Source organism: Buteo buteo, chromosome 12 (assembly GCF_964188355.1).
Source record: "Buteo buteo chromosome 12, bButBut1.hap1.1, whole genome shotgun sequence".
Taxonomy (NCBI): domain Eukaryota; kingdom Metazoa; phylum Chordata; class Aves; order Accipitriformes; family Accipitridae; genus Buteo; species Buteo buteo.
Genome location: NC_134182.1, coordinates 26231190 through 26250436, shown reverse-complemented (window position 1 = coordinate 26250436; position 19247 = coordinate 26231190). Strand labels below are relative to the sequence as shown.

Here is a 19247-nt window from a genome sequence, read left to right as displayed (position 1 = left end):
ACAATTGTAACAGCCTCCCCCCATTAGGCACAATGAATGAGAATTATAAATTTAGCACTAAAGAACTTAATAATTTTATGCCAGTTTTATAATTAAGTACACTAGCTAGTCTTAGGAGAAGGCTTATATTCCACAGCACAAAAGATCAAAATGCTTGATAGTAGAAATGGCTAATGGCAGGTAGCTGCATTTCACGTCCCAGGGTGACTTTACATGCTATTACTGTAACCCCAATGGCTTACTGAATTTTCATGTGATATATAATTTCACAGTAATATTCAGTTTAAGAGGCAAAAAAGAATAGACTATTTTGCTGTCTTTAATAAGACTACTATACTGCATGTTCTGAAAGCTATCAGAGAAGTGATGCTGCTCATAAATACACCAGAGTAAACGTTCCAGGAGGAACTTTAAATGAATTTTAATTGAAAAATGTTTAATGTGACTAATCTTAAACATTTTTTCCCTAGTATCTCCAAAATCTGATCTGGCAACACTATAATGGGACATTCAAACATGACTAACTGTCTGTGAATCAGAAGATGCCCAGAAGCACCTGCTCAGGGTTGACAGTTTTCTTCCCAAAGCACCATTAGCCCACATGTCATTTGCCTCTGCCAGGACAGACCTGCCTCTAAAGGTATCTCTGAACTGACAATTGTTCCAGTTTCAAGTTTATCCATTTCATGTCACAGGATTGAAATAATTTGTAGAAGTCCAGAAAAATCAACACCAACTGCAGCTACAGCTGGAAAAGTAAATTTATTCTACAGAGTACATCTTTCACAGATGCAAATCTCTGTCACAGTATTAATACTTTAAAATAAAATGCATAGAAATGCTCAGAAAAAAATAACAGTTACTTGCTTTGCACCCCATATTAATTGATAACTATGAACTCTTGGGCAATGCCACCAACTATTATCTGGCTACCATTTCTTCTCTTGTCTGAAAAAAATTATTTAATGATAAGGAAAAAAAGTCTTGAAGTTTTCATTACTAACTTTCTGGCTTTTGCTTTTTAATAAAATTATTACATTTTTCCCCTCTTCCTTTTCAAATATGTCCACATTGGCATCACTGATTCCTCTTATTTGAAATAAGAGGCTCTGCCATGAAACAAGATTATACATTTAACATCAGTGACAAAATACCATGAGATCATCAGCCACTCTCATAAATTTCCTCATATTAAGTAGACAACGAATGGAAACTCTGCCATGAGTGTGATGTAATTCACAGCAGCTCATCCCTCAGTTCAAGACAGGGCTAGGAAGTGCATATTGATGGTTATCACAGAACACCTGACATGAAACTTCACATCCTAATCTTACCTCACTGTAATTAATTCAAACATCCCTAACATTAAAATAGTAACAGTTGAAGTTTAACATTCAATTTTATGGAAAAAAGTAGCCTCTATCTTTGGAGTCCATTCCAGCACCTCTAGAAACCAGAAGCCACCCTAAAATAGATATGGCTGGCCGTGTTCTAGGTTTCCTGTTCAGGCTAGGGATACACAATCTTAAATTCTAATAACACACAGCTTAAACTGCACTCTGTACTAGCAGATACCTAAACTGCTTCATCAGAAGTTAAAATCACTGACTCCCACCTCACAAATGTGGAAGTGGAGGTAAAATAGGTAAAGTGACCTTTTTCAGGCTGCTCAAAAGCCCAGTACCAGAAATTTCCACAACATACAAATAACCGCAGAGTTAATCCTGCATTTTACCTCTAAGGCAACACTTAAGTCACAGCTCACCTTATCAGGCCACGAGAACTGTTCTAACTATCTGTCCTTTGGGTCTTTTAGGAATCATAAGCTTTCTGATAGAGGTAGAATGTTTTACTGAAGCACTGCTCACTGAGGGGCTTCTTCAGATTTGATAACAGATACTCTACATCTTCAGCTCCTGGCTTTCCTTCTCCAAGTCATGTCCCTCAGAGTACTGTAATTAACAGAGGAGCTCCAATAAGCTAGAAAGAGCTAGAAGCACTGGCTCCTTTGTCTTCAAGCTGCATGGAGTTACCTCCTTATGCTACGATAGAAGAAAAGAAAAAGAAAAAAATCTCACACAACCCATTCGTTTGGTGGCAGCTTGGTACCTGCAAGCAACACTGCGTGTATCTATGGTAGACTGATGCAAACAGCCTGAAAGAAGGGTGCAAAAAGTGAAGATATTTTGGCCAGAATTCAACCAGCAACAGTTACTCCAAGTACTGGGAGAACTATACAACCTGGGATTTGTATACTCTTTGGCTAGCAAGAGTCAGAAGAGAGGGATACAATCCAATCCTAGTGGCCACTAATATCTTGTTTGGAAGAAAATTACAGATGACTAGAAGAAAAGCAATGGTATCTTATTTGCAAAAGGGACTCCTGGTTGATGTTGACAATGTGATTAAATATCTTCTTGAAGTTTCTAAGAAAAGGATGTAGTGCTTTGCAAGCAGCATACTTCACCACTCTGAAAATGTTAATCGAAAGACCTCCAGCTGCCCACTGTTCCTCCCATTAGGGCCAAGATTCTATTTAACCATCGATGAACTTGCACTTGAGGAAAAGGAAGCAAGAGGTTGCATTTAAGTATAAATGGACAGACCATAAAGATGTGCAGTGCAGAAACACAGATACTCACACAAAGAAACCATATTTACAGATTCAGAAGGAAAGCCTCTTCCCTAAATCCTCAGCAGAACATACTTCTCTGTGCTACAGCAGAGGAAGTCTGTCAGGAGAGTGCAAGTACCTTAGTTCTCCATGTTAATCAGTCCATTCTTTAACTGCAAGAACTCTTCTCCAAATCAAGCCAGCAGACGCTCTGTAATACCTAACCCATAATTCATCAAGCTCTTCATCTTTTAAGCCAAAACTTGTTCTCAGGCTCCCCACACAATGGGGCATGAGCCAAGGCCACAAGCTGGGCACCTACACAATCCTTTTTTTATAAATATGAAGCAGAAACTCTCATGCAGCCTCCATACTGTGCAGAAGTTCATAAACACGTAATAAATTAAATATAGAGCAAAATCGTCACCAGTGAGACCACAATCCTGGACTGTAGCTTTCTAAGAAGAATATCCATCATACTGAAGTAAAGGGAACGGTCATCTTTTGCTGACTACACTCATGGTTATGCCTACTCCAGCAAGTATTCACAAAGCACCTTTTATCTGAAGGGAAAAACTATCATCTAGAAAGAGCATTATTAGATTCCAGCAGTGAATCAGGTTCAATTTTCTCTTCATCCAGGAAATCTCTTTTGCCTCTCAACAGGATGCAGAATGCTGGAGCATTTGCTAATCTAAGAATTATCTCATGTTTAAATACTTTAACCTTATTCTGTCTTGAAGTGTTACTGCAATTCAGATGAACAAAAGAAATTTTCAAGATCTTAAAAAAAAAGAAAAGAAAGGGGGGGGGGGGGCGGCAGGAGAAGAGAATACACTTTTTGAAGTGGTACTTACATTGAAAAGGTGATGCAAGTTGATCCTGGCCCAGTCTCAGTGGTAATGAGCCCTCAGTGGACTGTTCTCCTGAAATCACTTTTTTTACTGGATAATATTTGGGTTTGATCACATATTCCTGTGTTTGGCCATGATGAAGATTCATCATCAGTGTCTGAGATGAAAGGGGTATCATCCTGTTTAAGGGGGAAAAAAAACAGAAGAGACAGAATGATATAAGAATTAATAAATTAGACTTAGAAACTACTGGTAAAAAATTAAAGACAAATTCATCTGTACTCCAAGTTCTCAAAATACAATCTGGGAAACTTACTAGCTTCCAGTTAAACACATGATTTTCCATGCATTTAGCATTCTCATTGTCTTGTCAGCTCAACAAACACATAACAAATAAAGACTAGAGGGATTATATCACTTCCTTTTCGACATAGCAAGAGAAGTATCATGGACAGCTTAGAAAACAGGGAGGAATGGGAAAAAGCCCTCCTCAAAGTCATGAGTTGGAGCTCAACTTTGTTAGCACACAGAGCTTTCCAGGTTGGTCAGAGAAACAATGGTGCATTCAAACCTCTCTGCATTTCTTACAACTGTCTTTTCACACCAGGTATGTTAAGTAGAACCTAAGCCCAGCTGACTTTCCCCCTCTGTTCCCAGAAACTCTGTTCCCTTCGCCACCATACCCCTCTAGCCATAGAGCAGAACACTGCTCCTCTTCCCCTTTTTCAGCCTGTCTCCCATCTCAACAGAAGATCTGTCTCTGTTTCCCAGCTCCACATTACTTTCCCCACCAACTTTCTCTTTACCTGCATTATTGAACATCTCTGACAAATGTCCCATAACTACATGGCTTCCTTTAACAGCAAAACTATTTCCCCTTCCTGTTTAACAGGATGATTCCTTCAAGCTCACTGATTATCTCACTGCTAATCCCAGTTCCTTACTTGTATTGTTATATTCCTCCCCAAGACCTCAGCTTCTCACTGCACAAAACCTTGCCAACTTTAAACAAATTCTCTTCTTCCCCTCTCAAACATGGTTATTTAGTCACCATCAGCAGTAGGAACCATTTCTTTACTAACAAACTGGCCTTCACTCTTTCACAGTGCTACTCAGCAATAAACAAGCAAGGGAGTAAATCGCACAGCTCTTAGCCACATGCAGCAAATGAAACTGCGAGCCACTCTGGGGCCCTGGGCTGCACTGGGCAGAGTTTCACTGCCTAGCAAGTAATAGCACACCAGGTAACAAACCTACTAATAGCAAGTCTTCAAGAAGTTGTACCTAGTGTAGATCACACTGTAGAGATACACATTCCTCACAGAGTACTATCTATTACTAACCTAATAACAGTGGCTAATAGGACTACATTGTCCATTGCTCAAATGAAGGCAAAAAGAGTGGGATGCTGTAAGCCTCCATCACTTCCTTCTCAACTAAAGTTCTGTAATAAGTTTGGTCTGCAAAAGTGGAAAAATGGGAAAGTGAGGGATGGTTGTTACAAATCCCATAAAAGAGCCACATTTCTGCAGGGTAAATAACTGTCCTCTGAGCATAAGGCCTGGGCCCTGTATCACCAGAGGACAGCTGAGCAGCACTTCCCCACAGTGGTGAGACTGAAGAGTTTCAGCTGAGCGAGAAGTCAGATTATTATTGTATTGTTTTCCAACATGTGGAGCCTCAGCCAGCCCCTATCTCCAAAGCAATGCCTGATTCCTTAGTCATGTTATTTGAGGATGCTTAGTAACTGCTGTAGCCAATGGATTTGTGGTTAGAACAGACAATGGGGTTTTGTCCTACACAGATGCTCTTGTTAACTTGGATCAGTTTGAGAAAAAGTGCATTCATTAACAGAGACATTCTATGACTCTTGCATACAACGGAAATATAACTCCTCAGACTATCTCCAAGTCAAATTTTTCTAATACAGTGCTTACACAGTCTCATTATATTCAGTACAAGTCCTTTGCCCAGATTAAGAGAGAATTCTGTACTTTGTGTTGTGTTTAGGTTTCCTACCAGCAGGTCAAAGAGAGGCTTCAGTGATGTTGGAGGTCAGGCTCAGAATTCAACACAGTCTGGTAAGAAGTATCACCAGGAAGACCTCAGCCTGTGATAAAGTTGAAGTCACTGCCTTCAGTACTGCTTACACATGAATTTCATTTCTTTGAAGAGTCACTGCAATCCTTCCTGCACAACCTATTCTTTCTGCAAATCTTGTTTGATGCCTATGTTTAAGGACATCCATTTCTGTACCTGGACATAAGAGGGTCTATACTGCATTCTTCCCATGTAATGCATAATTGGGCCACAACAACAGAGGTCAAAATACTACAGAAGTTGATACTTTAGCAACCTATTAGAAGTTACATATATTTAAGTTTAATGGTGTTCTTTGACTGGACACAGATGCTGCCATTTAGTGCCTGTTTTCTGTTAAGGCTACAATATGTTGTAAAGCATTACCTTTTACATTGTCACATATGCAGCCACACTGTAGCCCAATGCTGTCAGTCTACAATACAGTCCATCATAACACTTGAAATTAAAATAGAATTTAAAAAAAAAATCATAAAAAAACCCAACAACACAACACAGAGACAGGAACGCCATATGTTGGAGGCTGAAAGTTTTACCAGCAGGATTTATAAAAGTTGCCTCTTCCTTCCTTCTCAAGTATTGTAATTTTCTTCCTTAATTTAGCTTGCATTAAGTATTAATGTTAATTAATTATTGTTAAGGCAGTATAAGAGTAAGCTTTGTTTTGCAGGGGAGTGGTTTACTCAGCAGTACACAGGAAAGCTGTAATCTTTACTCTAGAAACTCCAGTTCTTTAGAAGGAAACACGTACACCTGATGTGTGAGTTGTTAATCTTGGTTTCAGTACAGAGTAAATCACCTAGTCTTGTATCAAGGTGTATGCTTACAATAGTTGCATGAAACCAAAGTTAAGAGTTGTCTAGACACTTTTTCTTGCACATTTACCCTCAGTTTTTATGATCTTGGTTTGTAACTACCAAAGATCTTGAGTATAGGTATGCACAAAAGTACTCCAAATGTTTAAAAGTTGCCAGTATTGGACATCCACTACTAGCGTGGATGTGAGCTAACTGGCAGCATGTTTTTGCCAGCCATTCAACCAGCTCGACTGGTCTTGCTCACAAGAAGTGCAGTTCCAGTAGAGGCTGATACAGTAAAACATCAAAGCATTTACGACGTCCTTCTGTTCTGACTATTCTTTTGTTATTCAAATTCTTCTCAACATGACCTAGTTCCTGAAGATGTTAGTTCATAATCAAAAGGATATTGTATAGCTAACTGAGATGCTTCATCTTCCACTGGAATCAGGGATACTGCTCTAACCACACCATGGGAGCTGTGTGAGATCAATCACGTAGCTTTATCAACAGCTTAGGTATAGATGTTAGTGAAGGACCCATTTTTTCTTTCTAGACCAGGAGATAGGGGGTCCTTCAGTGCTGCAGGACTTCTAAGTAAGAAGATATGATTTCCAGTGGACTCAGCAACACAGGAGGGGTATTTTTTTTTCCTTATATTGATCCCTGTGAAAGAAATCTTCAGAACTATCCTTTTGTTACAAATATTCTCATAAGTTAAAATTTTATATATAAGCTGGGTTTGATCAAAAGGTAAAGACTGTAGAATATAGGGGTTTGAAGCTCGCAATGTAGTCATCGAAACTTAGGAACATACAAAATGTGCTGTATACAGTCATAAGAAAATAAGTATTGTCTAAAATTAGTTAACCATAGAAACTTCGACCGATTTGTTAGTTTGTAGTGTTTTGTCCTAAGAAACTAAGAGAGATCGTTATGGACCTTAGTTCTGTTGCTTAGAAACCCCACTTTGATCAAGATTCCAGTTAGTGGAATTAAGTAAGATTAACCAATGAATGTTATAAGATACGAATATTGATGAGGTGATGTGATTGAGGGCCAATCACTAGAAACATTAAGTGTAAGAATTAACATTGAATGTACTTTATGTAAATCTAATGCATGATGGCAAGATCGTACTGCGCAGAATCACATAAGAGAGGTCAACTATCGGACAAGGTGAAGAAGACTATGGAAGACCACCAGAGGGCTTCTGAAGACCACCAGAGACTTCACCACGCCTGCGTAAAAGGACATTTACATATGCTAATGATTTATCGGACAATTCATGATTATGTATGGCATTTCCCAGAAATCTAGTGAATATGTATAACAGGTGTGTATTTAACCTGCATGATTGAATCAGACAGGTGCACACACTAGGTGGAGTGATCCCCTGTGTGCCCAGCGCTGCAATAAAGAAGTGCCTGCTTCTTAACTTCTCATTGCTGTTAAGGAGTTTTATTCCGGTTTTCGGCAACAGTTTTGGCGACCCAGATGGGACCTTGCGAGTGAGACTGGACGAGATCGAGTGTTGATCGAGCTCCGGCCGGCACCGAGGGATTCTCGGGGAGAACCATCGCTCTCGACTCATAAAGCTCCTCGCAACGTTCCCTGGAAAAAGGGTAAGGCACTTCTTCTTTGAAACTTGTTTGGATAGCCTGCCCGTAAGGCGCGGCGAAAGCTTCGCAGGGTTGGGGCTGAGAGGGTACCCGTTTGTGTAGTAGCCTAGGCGTCTGCCCGTAAGTCATAAGCGAAAGCTATTGCAGGGTTGGACAATTTTGGGGAACAAGGGAACCTATATGCTATAGAGTTCTCAAAGGTAGTACCTCCGACTGCGGTTGGAAGTTTTAAGTCTGAGTATATTTTGCTGATTAATAATCTTGCCAGGGGATATTGGTTATGACTCTTGCCTAGGGAATTCGGTTCTGTCCGTGCCCTAGACAAGCAGGTGGACTCCATTACCTGGCAACAATTTTAGTACCTCCAACTGAGGTTGGAAGTTTTAAGTGTGAGTATATTTTGCTGATTAGTAATTTTGCCAGGGGATATTGGTTATGGCTCTTGCCTAGGGAAGTCGGCTTTATCCGTGCCCTGGACAAGTAGGTGGACTCCATTACCTGGCAACAATTGTTATTTACATTTGTTTGATATCTGGTATTTGATACATGCATTTGGTATTTGAAACTTTGTACTTGATACTTGGTTTGGTATTTGACATTTGATATTTAATTATTGACATTTGATACTTGATATTTGATATGTATATTTAATAGATATTTGGTATCTGATATATAAACATAATGACATTAGCCAAATTATTTAAGAGTAAGAGTATGGGAAATTTATCCACTGATGGAAAGATACCAAAAACATCTCTGTTGGGATGTTTGTTGGCACATTGGAGTGAATTACATAATGACTTATATAAAAATCAAATGATTGAATATTATAATCATTGGTGGCCCTTGTATGTTTTGGAAGATCAGGAAAAGTGACCAACAAATGGAACTTTAAGCTATAATACTATATTACAGTTAATGTTATTTTGTAGAAAAGAGTAAATGAAATAAAGTGCCATATGTAGATTTTTTTTTCAAGTGAAAGTATCTGAAGAGGACCAGAGGGGAGTCTCCCAGTAAAACCTCTGGTTACAACTAAACTGATAGAACAGAAAATTGAATTTGAATTGACACTAGAGTCACCTTTTCAGCTTTAAATACCTTAGAGGGAGAATTAAGTTCTGAAGAAATTGGTGGTGTTGGTGCAACAAGTGAATGAGAAACTAGACCCTTTTTAAATCTTTAACAATGAAATTAAAAAAAGCAATGGGTCACTCAACAGTTTTTGTATGTGACAATTTCTCTTAAACTCCTGCTAAGGAGAGATTTATTTGAGAATTTAGAGGCAGAAATTAAATGTTAAAATGGAGAGATTAAAATTTTAATTCCAGAAACTAAACATATCGAAGCAGTGGCTTTGTTGTTGCAGGACGGTCACCGAAAGCAGAGGATCATACCAGTCACAGTAAATAATGCTGTAATTCTAGTCGTCTGGGCTGAGGAAGTTCCTGGTAAATCCAAAAGAACAGAGCCTGTGAGAATTGATTTAAAGCCAGGATCGAGTCCGGTAAGAATTAAACAATACTCCCTAAAACTGGAAAGTCGGAAAGAGTTAGTACCAATAATACAAAAATTTCTAAAGTACAAATTGTTAATAGAATGTGAATCCAAATATAATACCCCAATTTTGCCTGTTAAAAAGGCTAATGGAAAAGATTACAGGCTGGTTCAAGACCTTAGAACAATAAATCAAATAGTACAAGATATGCATCCGGTAGTAGCAAATCCTAATACTTTGTTAACAACCCTAACAGAGAAACAAGAATGGTTCACAGTGTTAAACTTAAAAGATGTCTTTTTCTGTATTCCCTTGGATTCCAATAGTCAAGAGCTTTTGCTTTGGAATGAAAAAAATCCTGAGACTGGGAAAAATGCAATATACATGGACAGTCTTGCCTCAAGACTTTAAGAACAGCCCTATCATTTTTGGAAATGAATTGGCACAAGAATTAGAAATTTAGAAGAAAGAAAATAATCAAGGAATCTTGTTGCAATATGTAGATGATTTATTAATTACAGCTGAGACAGAAAAACAATGCACAAAGTTAACTATTAACTTTTTGAACTTTTTGAATATCAGTGGATATCGAGTGTCAAAAGAAAACGCCCAAATAACCCAGAGAAAAGTAACTTATTTGAGTTTTTAAATCCTGAAAAAACAGAGACAATTAGAAACTGAGAGAAAAGAGACAATTTGTCATCTCCCTGAACCTAAGACTCTAAAAGAATTGTGAACATTTCTGGGAATGGTTGGGTGGTGTCACCTGTGAATTGCAAATTATGGCTTGCTGGTCCGACCTTTATACGAGCAGCTCAAAACCTCAAACAATGGATTTATAGATTGGACTGATGCCGGGAAAGTTGCTTTTAAACAACTAAAACAGGCTTTAATAGAGGCGCCAACCCTAGGCCTGCCAGATCTCACAAAGACATTTGAACTCTTTACTCATGAAAGAAGAAGTATAACTCTGAGTGTCCTGGTCCAATATCTAGGACCAAGTCGGCGAGCTGTAACCTACTTCTTGAAACAATTAGACAGTGTGAGTCTGGAATAGCCTGGTTGTCTGAGAGCCGTTGCTGCAACTGTGCTACTGATCCAGAAAGCTTATAAGTTCACCTGAAAACAAAGGATTACTGCGTATGTTCCCCATATGATAACTATTGTGTTAAAACAGAAAGGGGGCATTAGTTATCCCCAATAGAATGCTGAAATACCAACGTGATGTTTACTTAAAACTACTACCATCGTTAACCCTGCTGTGTTTTCAACAACTAATCAAGTTAAAGGAGAACTAGAACATGACTGCTTGCAGACAATCGAAGGAGTTTACTCCAGCCGACCAGATCTCTGAGATGCACCACTGGAAGAAACAGATTGGGAACTGTATACTGATGGAAACAGTTTCATCCATAAAAGAAAGCGTTTATCAAGATATGCAATAACTACTACTGAGGAGGTAATTGAATCATAAGCTTTGCCTTCAAATATCTGCCCAAAAGACTGAATTGATGGCTCTTACTTAAACACTGGAACTAAGTCAAGAAAAACGAGTCAACATTTGAACAAATGCAAAGTGCTTTTGGAATAATACATACACATGAAACAATATGGAGAGGAAGAGGACTGTTATCTACACAAGGAGCCACCATTCAACATGCAGAACAAATACTGAAATTGTTAAAAGCCATCCGAAAACCAATAACAGTCACTATAATATACTGTAAAACACATCAGTTAAGTAAGACTGTTCCTGAAAGAAGTAACCGATTGGCTAATAAAGCTGCTAAAGAGGCTACAGAAAAAGACATCCTAGCACTAGTTTCAGAGAAAAGTGTAAAATTGTCTAAAGAAGTTCCAAATAATAATGAAAAAAGATAAAGAATTAATTATTAAATTACAGACTAACAAAATAAAATAGGATAGGCTATAACACTGATAAGTCAAATAATAGTCCCACCCACGATAATAAGAAAAATTGCCCTAGCTGAACATAACAAAGTATATTAATGAACAGAAAGTGAAATATGACAAAGATTGTTTAAACAATTATAAGCGGATATAAAATTTATATATAAAATTATCCCCAAATGAGTAATAAGATTATCTTTGGAATTATTAAATAAGGAATTATTTTTAAGAGAATATTAGCAAATTGATTTTATAAAATTGTCTTAAAAAGAAAGATATATCCTAGTTTTAGTTGATATTTTATTAAGTGGCCTGAGGCTTTCCCTTGTTGCACCAACAAAACGAGAAAAATAGTTAAAGTCTTACTCAAAGAGACGATACCAAAATTTAGAGTGCCTGTAAGAATGTCATCCGACAATGGCCCTCATTTTATAACAAAGATTATGAAACAAGTTGAGCAAAATATTACCTATAGATTGAGACTATCACACCCCATATAGACCACAAGCAAAGAAAAAAAAAAAAAAAAAAAAAAAAAAAGAGAAAAAATATACCCTTAAACAACAGTTGAGCAAAATTTGTTAAGAAACCTCACTCACATTACCCATAAGAGTCTTATGTTTTAAGTATTTTGAGTACCTTTGGAAATATGTTTTTTTAAAAAGAGTGTTAGGATTTCTTTAAGAAATTCTTTTTAAGAACTGTGTCAGTATGTCTCCACAGCTGGATCCTTAGAATTAGATAAAACAGCCCATCCCTTCTGACCAGGAGATTAATTTAAACAAACAAAAGAAAAGGTACAATTTGTGTGATTTGTCTAATTTTTTTTAAGAAGAAAATCAATCATAAAACTATAATCATCCAAGCTGTTACAAGACAGTAAGATAGACAAACAATCCCAGAATTTATAATTAATAAAAATTATAGTGAAAGTATTGAAATAATTTTCAAAACTTTCAAAGGGGGGAAATGTTACAAATATTCTCATAAGTTAAAATTTTATATATAAGCTGGGTTTGATCAAAAGGTAAAGACTGTAGAATATAGGGGTTTGAAGCTCGCAATGTAGTCATCGAAACTTAGGAACATACAAAATGTGCTGTATACAGTCATAAGAAAATAAGTATTGTCTAAAATTAGTTAACCATAGAAACTTCGACCGATTTGTTAGTTTGTAGTGTTTTGTCCTAAGAAACTAAGAGAGATCGTTATGGACCTTAGTTCTGTTGCTTAGAAACCCCACTTTGATCAAGATTCCAGTTAGTGGAATTAAGTAAGATTAACCAATGAATGTTATAAGATACGAATATTGATGAGGTGATGTGATTGAGGGCCAATCACTAGAAACATTAAGTGTAAGAATTAACATTGAATGTACTTTATGTAAATCTAATGCATGATGGCAAGATCGTACTGCGCAGAATCACATAAGAGAGGTCAACTATCGGACAAGGTGAAGAAGACTATGGAAGACCACCAGAGGGCTTCTGAAGACCACCAGAGACTTCACCACGCCTGCGTAAAAGGACATTTACATATGCTAATGATTTATCGGACAATTCATGATTATGTATGGCATTTCCCAGAAATCTAGTGAATATGTATAACAGGTGTGTATTTAACCTGCATGATTGAATCAGACAGGTGCACACACTAGGTGGAGTGATCCCCTGTGTGCCCAGCGCTGCAATAAAGAAGTGCCTGCTTCTTAACTTCTCATTGCTGTTAAGGAGTTTTATTCCGGTTTTCGGCAACACTTTCTAATTGACCTCAGGAGACAGAGGACAGCCTGAGCCTCAGAGAGAAGGCAAGTAATATGTCAGCACTGAAAACAATTAATACAAATGTAAGATGTCACAAGGAAACGTTTCAGGCCTAGTTTGGTAAAAAAGCATCACCCCAGTCCCTACTGAGCCTTTAGAAATTATCTTAACAGCTCTACTACAACGTATTCCCAATCCTTTAAAAAGCAGTGGTTGTTGCTATGACTGTTGGTGCCAACTTGCCAAACAACCCTCTTACCAGCCCAGGAGTATTACTGCTTCTTCCCTTTCCTGTAGGGTGGCCTCTGCCAACTTCTGGAGCTCTGCCTGAGCCCCTTCATGCTAGTCCTGTCTTTGCATGGGGGCCCAGCTGCTGTATCCACAGTCACATCAGATTCGTTTAGCTGTCCCAAGGCAAATGGCTCAGGCTGTGTGAGAGACTCAAAGAATTAATGTCTCAAACATTGTGGCGGGGCAAGTTCTGCTTAAAGACAAACCCTGCACAGCAAGGAACCAAAGTGAAAAGCCCATCAGCTCAGACATCAGCAACAGGAAGGGGGAGGGCGTGCTGGAGGGGGCACAGCTCCAGGTTCTGATAAGCTGTTCTGATACAAAGATCAAACAATGGCCAGATCTGCAGGGAAGAAGTTACTCCACAAACCACCCCCAAGCCCCAAAGGCTCACAAACTGCTCATTCACCTGACGAGTTTGGGTGCCCACCTGAAGGAGGAGCAAGGATGATTAAAGGACACAAACTGAAGCCCCAGGTGCGCAAGCCCACCGGAACTGGACCCCTTGGCTGATTGAACCAATGCTGGACCCAGGACTGGTGAAATCTTTCTCTCTTCCTTCTTCTCTCTGCCTTCTTCTCTCATTCCTTTTCCACAATCCCTACACCTCATCCCTTTAAGACATAAAACCATTGACCAAGTCTGGGACTAAGAGTGGATCCAGCTGCCCCTGGGCCCTTCTCTGAGGAGGAGTCTAGAAAGCAAGGGGGTCTGCTCTGAACCTCATGACTTGACAGGAGGGATCTCCTTATTCCCTGAATTGATGTATATGGTTACCCTGGGTTACACGGTTTACAGAAGTAGTCTTATGCCAATTCCTGTTGTGAGAAACCCTGCCACCTACTATCATGCCTCCCCAGTTCAGTTTGCTTCTGTCATGAATAAAATCTTTAACTGATCGTTTGGTGTTGTTTCACCTTAATTTAGCCTGAGGGAATTTCGAATTAAACACGACTCCCTGGTCTGTCCAGTCTGGGTGGTGACAGGCTGTTTTATCTCTGTTCAGAGTACACTAGGGTACGCAGTGAATGGTGCGTTTTCATCTATTCCTGGTGTTGGAATATCCAAATTAATAACTAAGTAGCAGGAAAGACTGATTTTTTCACACTACCCAAGGTTCAAGACCACTAGGAATAGCTAGTGCTGTCTTGCTACCACAGCCCACAAGAGGATACTCAAAGTAGGTCACAGACACTCTAAACCAGGTTTTTATAATTTAAAACAAAGAAATGAAAGGCATATTCTTCAGCTCATGGCCACTATACTTAATATTAAGAGATAAATATTTTTTATCTATTAATAACAACCATCACCACAACTGAAAGTATTTGATTTCTTCCCAACTCTAGCATGTAGCTTACTGCACATTTGGACACCACACAACTCAGTGGAACCCCTGGGCACTGTTGCAATACAAAATATTCAGGTACTACTAAAGCTCCCTCTAACACTAGTTAAAGAGATGCAATCATTAGTTCCAATCTTTAAATTTTGCATGAAACAGCCAAGACTACACAATATTTTTGCATTACACAGGCTTATGTCACTAATTTATCTAGTGGCTTGTAATTAGATGGTCAAAACTGTCATTAACTTAATAAACTTGACAAAAACTTTCCACTGCTTAAGTGTATACTAGGCAGACAAACAAATGTCTAATTGCATTTTCAACAAACAAACAATATGATAAATACTAATAAGCTTAAAACAGCACTACAGAGGGAAAGCAAATATTTGCAGCTAACTACAATGCAAAAGAAAGCTCTCTTTCTTGATGAAAGCAAACCAGGAATGCAATGTATCAGAGTAACACTGGCAAGCAGAAATGAGACCAGCAATGTTTGGCGTGAAAAGTACTGTCTAGACTAAATAAGACAAGCCTGACTCAGGCTGCTTTCTTCATTTTATTTACTGTAAGTCTGATGCTCCCATGCTTAGTGCCTAGCTAGCAATACTTAAAATTAAAAAAATCTAAATTTCTAACACAATTGTTTTATACAAACCTACAAATGAATTCCTTCTTTGCTACCTCCTCTCAAATTGACAACAAACAGTCAAAAGTAGGAAAAACCAGCATTTTCTAAAACTATGAGATAATAAAGAAAATATGCAGGACAGTTCAAAAGCCATGAAAATAGAATAAAATCCCCCCTACCCTGTAAATTATTAAAATTCAGTTGCTAATTCAGCCTGACCTTTGCCAGCTGTTTTCTCCTTACATTGCTTTTCTGATTTATTTTTTTTTTTAAGATACATGAAAAAGTTTAACTTCCCAGCTGATGATGAACAGATGGGATTTCTTCAAAGCCCTTTACATTATCATACCCGACATTAATCAAGCATGGCCTGTTTCACAATGTCCTACCAGTCACAAGAGATGAAAGGGAAGAAGCGTTCAAGCTTTTCTTTCTTTTCACCATTGGGAAAATTGTGCACAAAATTGATTTTATGTACAAAAATGTATTTTTAATGCATAATTTAAAATTCAATCCCTGAAATATAGTGCAAACACTGCAAAACAAGCACTGAGACCTTCCTGCCCTAGAATAACTGGGGTTGCATTAGTATTTTCATTATAAACCTGCTTTGACTTTATATCTTTGTGATACATTTTTCCCCAGGGAAAAATTTGCAAAGATCATGGTTTGGATATGACTAATTTGTTTGCAAACAATACTGTCAAGTTATTAATTTTTACCTTGTTACTTACACCATAGACAAGATCTTATTTGATCATAATCAAGTTGATTTGATTTGTAAAGGAAGTAATACTACAAATCTTAATAAAGATATTTAATCTACACCAAGATAATAAAGGGTAAACAGGGAATCAAAATAATTTATAAAGTTTCCCACAGAAATGTAAATCATTAACTTTTATCCACAACTACCTGTTTTGCCTGACTTAAATATAATTTCTGTGCTAAAACCCTTGTTGAAGACACTTTCAGGGATTATCTACTCTTAAGTGTTTGCTAATAAAGCTAGTCCTTTATTTGCATACCCAACTGAATTGCTCATTGGTTAGAATCCTTTTGTCAGCATAAGCTGGTGTAATAGCTGAACTAAAGCTCTGTGAAACAACAGTGTTTTCAAACTAAGCACAACTATGACTCCATTGATTCATTTCATCTTCCATGTACAACACAATACACTGAAATGTGTAGATTATGAACATTCTTTCAGGTTTCTAAAGAGAAGAGGTACATTGACTTTTCCAGAATCACAAGCAATGATTCATTTCCTAGATGTTGAAAAGCAGAAAAAGGTCCTAAGGCAAAAGAAATGTATCTGTTGGTTAAATATTCAGATACAGAGCAAAAAATACAGATGCTTAGTCACACAATTTGATAGAAGCTACAGTTCTTGCAAGTTATGCAACAACAGACAAGCATTTCTCATATAACAGAGCATTTAAAGATTAAATTTGAAGAATAGTCCTTCTGAAAAGGAATTATTTAAATGGTAATTCTATGAGTGAGAAAAAAGAAAGCTTGCCTACTAGATCTTTTCCTTAGAATGAGCACAGAAAGTTTGTTCCATGACACTCCTAGAGTGCCAAGATACAACTGATGCAAATCTAAAAAAAAAAAAAAAAAAAAAAAAAAAAGAAAAAAACTTCTTAGAGTACTAAGTCTTAACTATCCTCAAAGTAAACCAACACTTAGGGAAACAGTACGCATGAAGGCTAGGAAAATCCATTATGAGACAAAAATGAACAAAAAACAGACATAAGGCTGTAGTCTCACAGTAAGTAACAGCAACTCACAAACTTCCCTTTTCACCATGCACCAAATTAACAACTAGAAGCTACAAATTACTCATTATCTTAGGCATACCTTCACTCACGTTTAACCAGCGAAGCTCTTCATGAATCCATGTGAATTAATTCAAGATCCAGATTATTTTATACAGGTTCTCAGCCATACATACACCTTCAACTTGTTAGGCACCACTTACCAGCAAAGTTCGAGGAGACAAAAAAAAGAAAAAAACCCAAACAAAAAACCTAGGTGTGTTGCTGACTTGTTCTTGTTGAACTGCTTTTGTTGATTTTGGTTTGGTTTTTTTTTCCAGGACACTATGTTTGATACTACATTCATGCAAGATAATTTGTCAGTGTCTTTTGGAAATCAGGGAGGGTATCAAACTCATTAATAATTCAGCTTTTGAAAGAGTAGCTGCCAACGTCACATACTTGCATTAAAGATTTGACCTTCAGGCATTCACTATGTTGCAATAGTAAGTCAAGATGAAATTCACTAGTAAATGACAAACTAACTTAACCAGAGCACTGAGCAAATCCAAAACATAATCATCAGTAAATTAACATACAATATCCTTTCCCTGTTTCACGTTACATTTTTGACAGAAAAATCACTTTTGTTTTGATAGGGCTAGTGGCATGTTACTGAATATTAAACTGACACTGTGTAATAAAAAAATTAGTCTGATAAAGACACATTAACTAGTGACAATTTCTAATCTGTCCACCCATAAGACAGACTTTGGTATTAGAAAAGTATGCTGAAATGACAACTAAAAATAGAAACAAACTCCCACGATGGATGTTATATGATAAAGGCAAATGAGCACAGCTGCTGCGAAGCAAAACCATGCATCACTAATCTACTCAAATTCTTGAGCATGTTAAACAAAACAGCAGACAAAGAGCAAAGTTGGTTGATATAATTTATTCAAAATTTGAAAAAGACTTTGAAGACTTATCTTACAAGAGGCTACTAAAACCCCCTAAATTATAAAACAGTGTTGCAAGCTTAAAATGGGCAAAGATATGGAACAGAACAGATATACCTTTTTTTTCTTGGACATATATTAATTACAGTATGTCCTTTTGAAGGCTACCAACACATTCATAGTTTGGTAATACCTCACTTCAGTTAAATAACTTAGAAGTATATGAAATTTTGTTACAGTAATTCAGAAAACCTTCAAATTTAATTTGGTCTTCCAGACTAGCAAGCACATATTTACACAAGATAAATTCATTCTGAGAATACACTTACAGCCATGTCTGAATTAAGCAGAACTCTGTCATTTAGGAATGTAGTAACTAAATGAAAGTAAATATGCCAGTAAAGAACCTAAAACCTTGGTCTACCCTTGAGAATCTGGCAGATTAAGTCATGATTATGAAAAAAATAAATGCAATGAGCAAGTAAACACACCATCAAGTTCTTGTATAGATGCAGATGGATTAGCAAAAGAGTTTTGTCACTACAGGTTGCTATGTCTAGGAAATGTTTTAAAAGTATGACCTTGCTGGTATAAGCAGAGCTTCTCAATAGGGGTGAGAAATAGGGAATACATCATAGGTTTATAATCTGTTTATAAATTAGACTTACATACAATTAGGAAAAGGCACAAAAACCCCAAGAAAATTAATAGTGGCTAATCAGGAAGAGAGAAGAACGTGGAGTACCTGGACTGTAGATGAAGTTGAGCACTGATGAACATGACAGCATGCATCAGTAGCAACCAGAACTCATCACACACATTACTGATGTCTATGCTGACTGCAGCCAACTAACCAAGACACTCTAGCATCAGCCTGGTGAAAGTTTCCAGTGTACAAAATTGGATTAAAAGATAAAACTCAAAGCATTACTGAGTATAAAAGAGCTGAGGGAAAGAAACAAGGAAGGCTTTTAAGGGCACTGATACCTACAAAGCTAGAAGAGAGTCCATGAAGTGCCCAGGCAAGGAAAATCCAGAGACTCTGTTCAGTTCCAGAGATAATTCTTTAGGGAATGTATGACAGAAAGATACAAAATAA

At 37.5% G+C, this 19247-nt stretch overlaps 1 protein-coding gene across 5 annotated transcripts in view; it reads right to left on the bottom strand.

Moving 5' to 3' along the window:
- The window catches only part of LTBP1 (latent transforming growth factor beta binding protein 1), a 211174-nt gene that overhangs the window by 149701 nt on the left and 42226 nt on the right, over positions 1 to 19247 (bottom strand). For all 5 annotated transcript variants that reach the window (XM_075043130.1, XM_075043129.1, XM_075043128.1 and 2 more), the window contains exon 4: positions 3472 to 3647. In XM_075043130.1, the coding sequence (XP_074899231.1) occupies positions 3472 to 3647 (176 nt within the window). The remainder of the gene's footprint in view (positions 1 to 3471; positions 3648 to 19247) is intronic.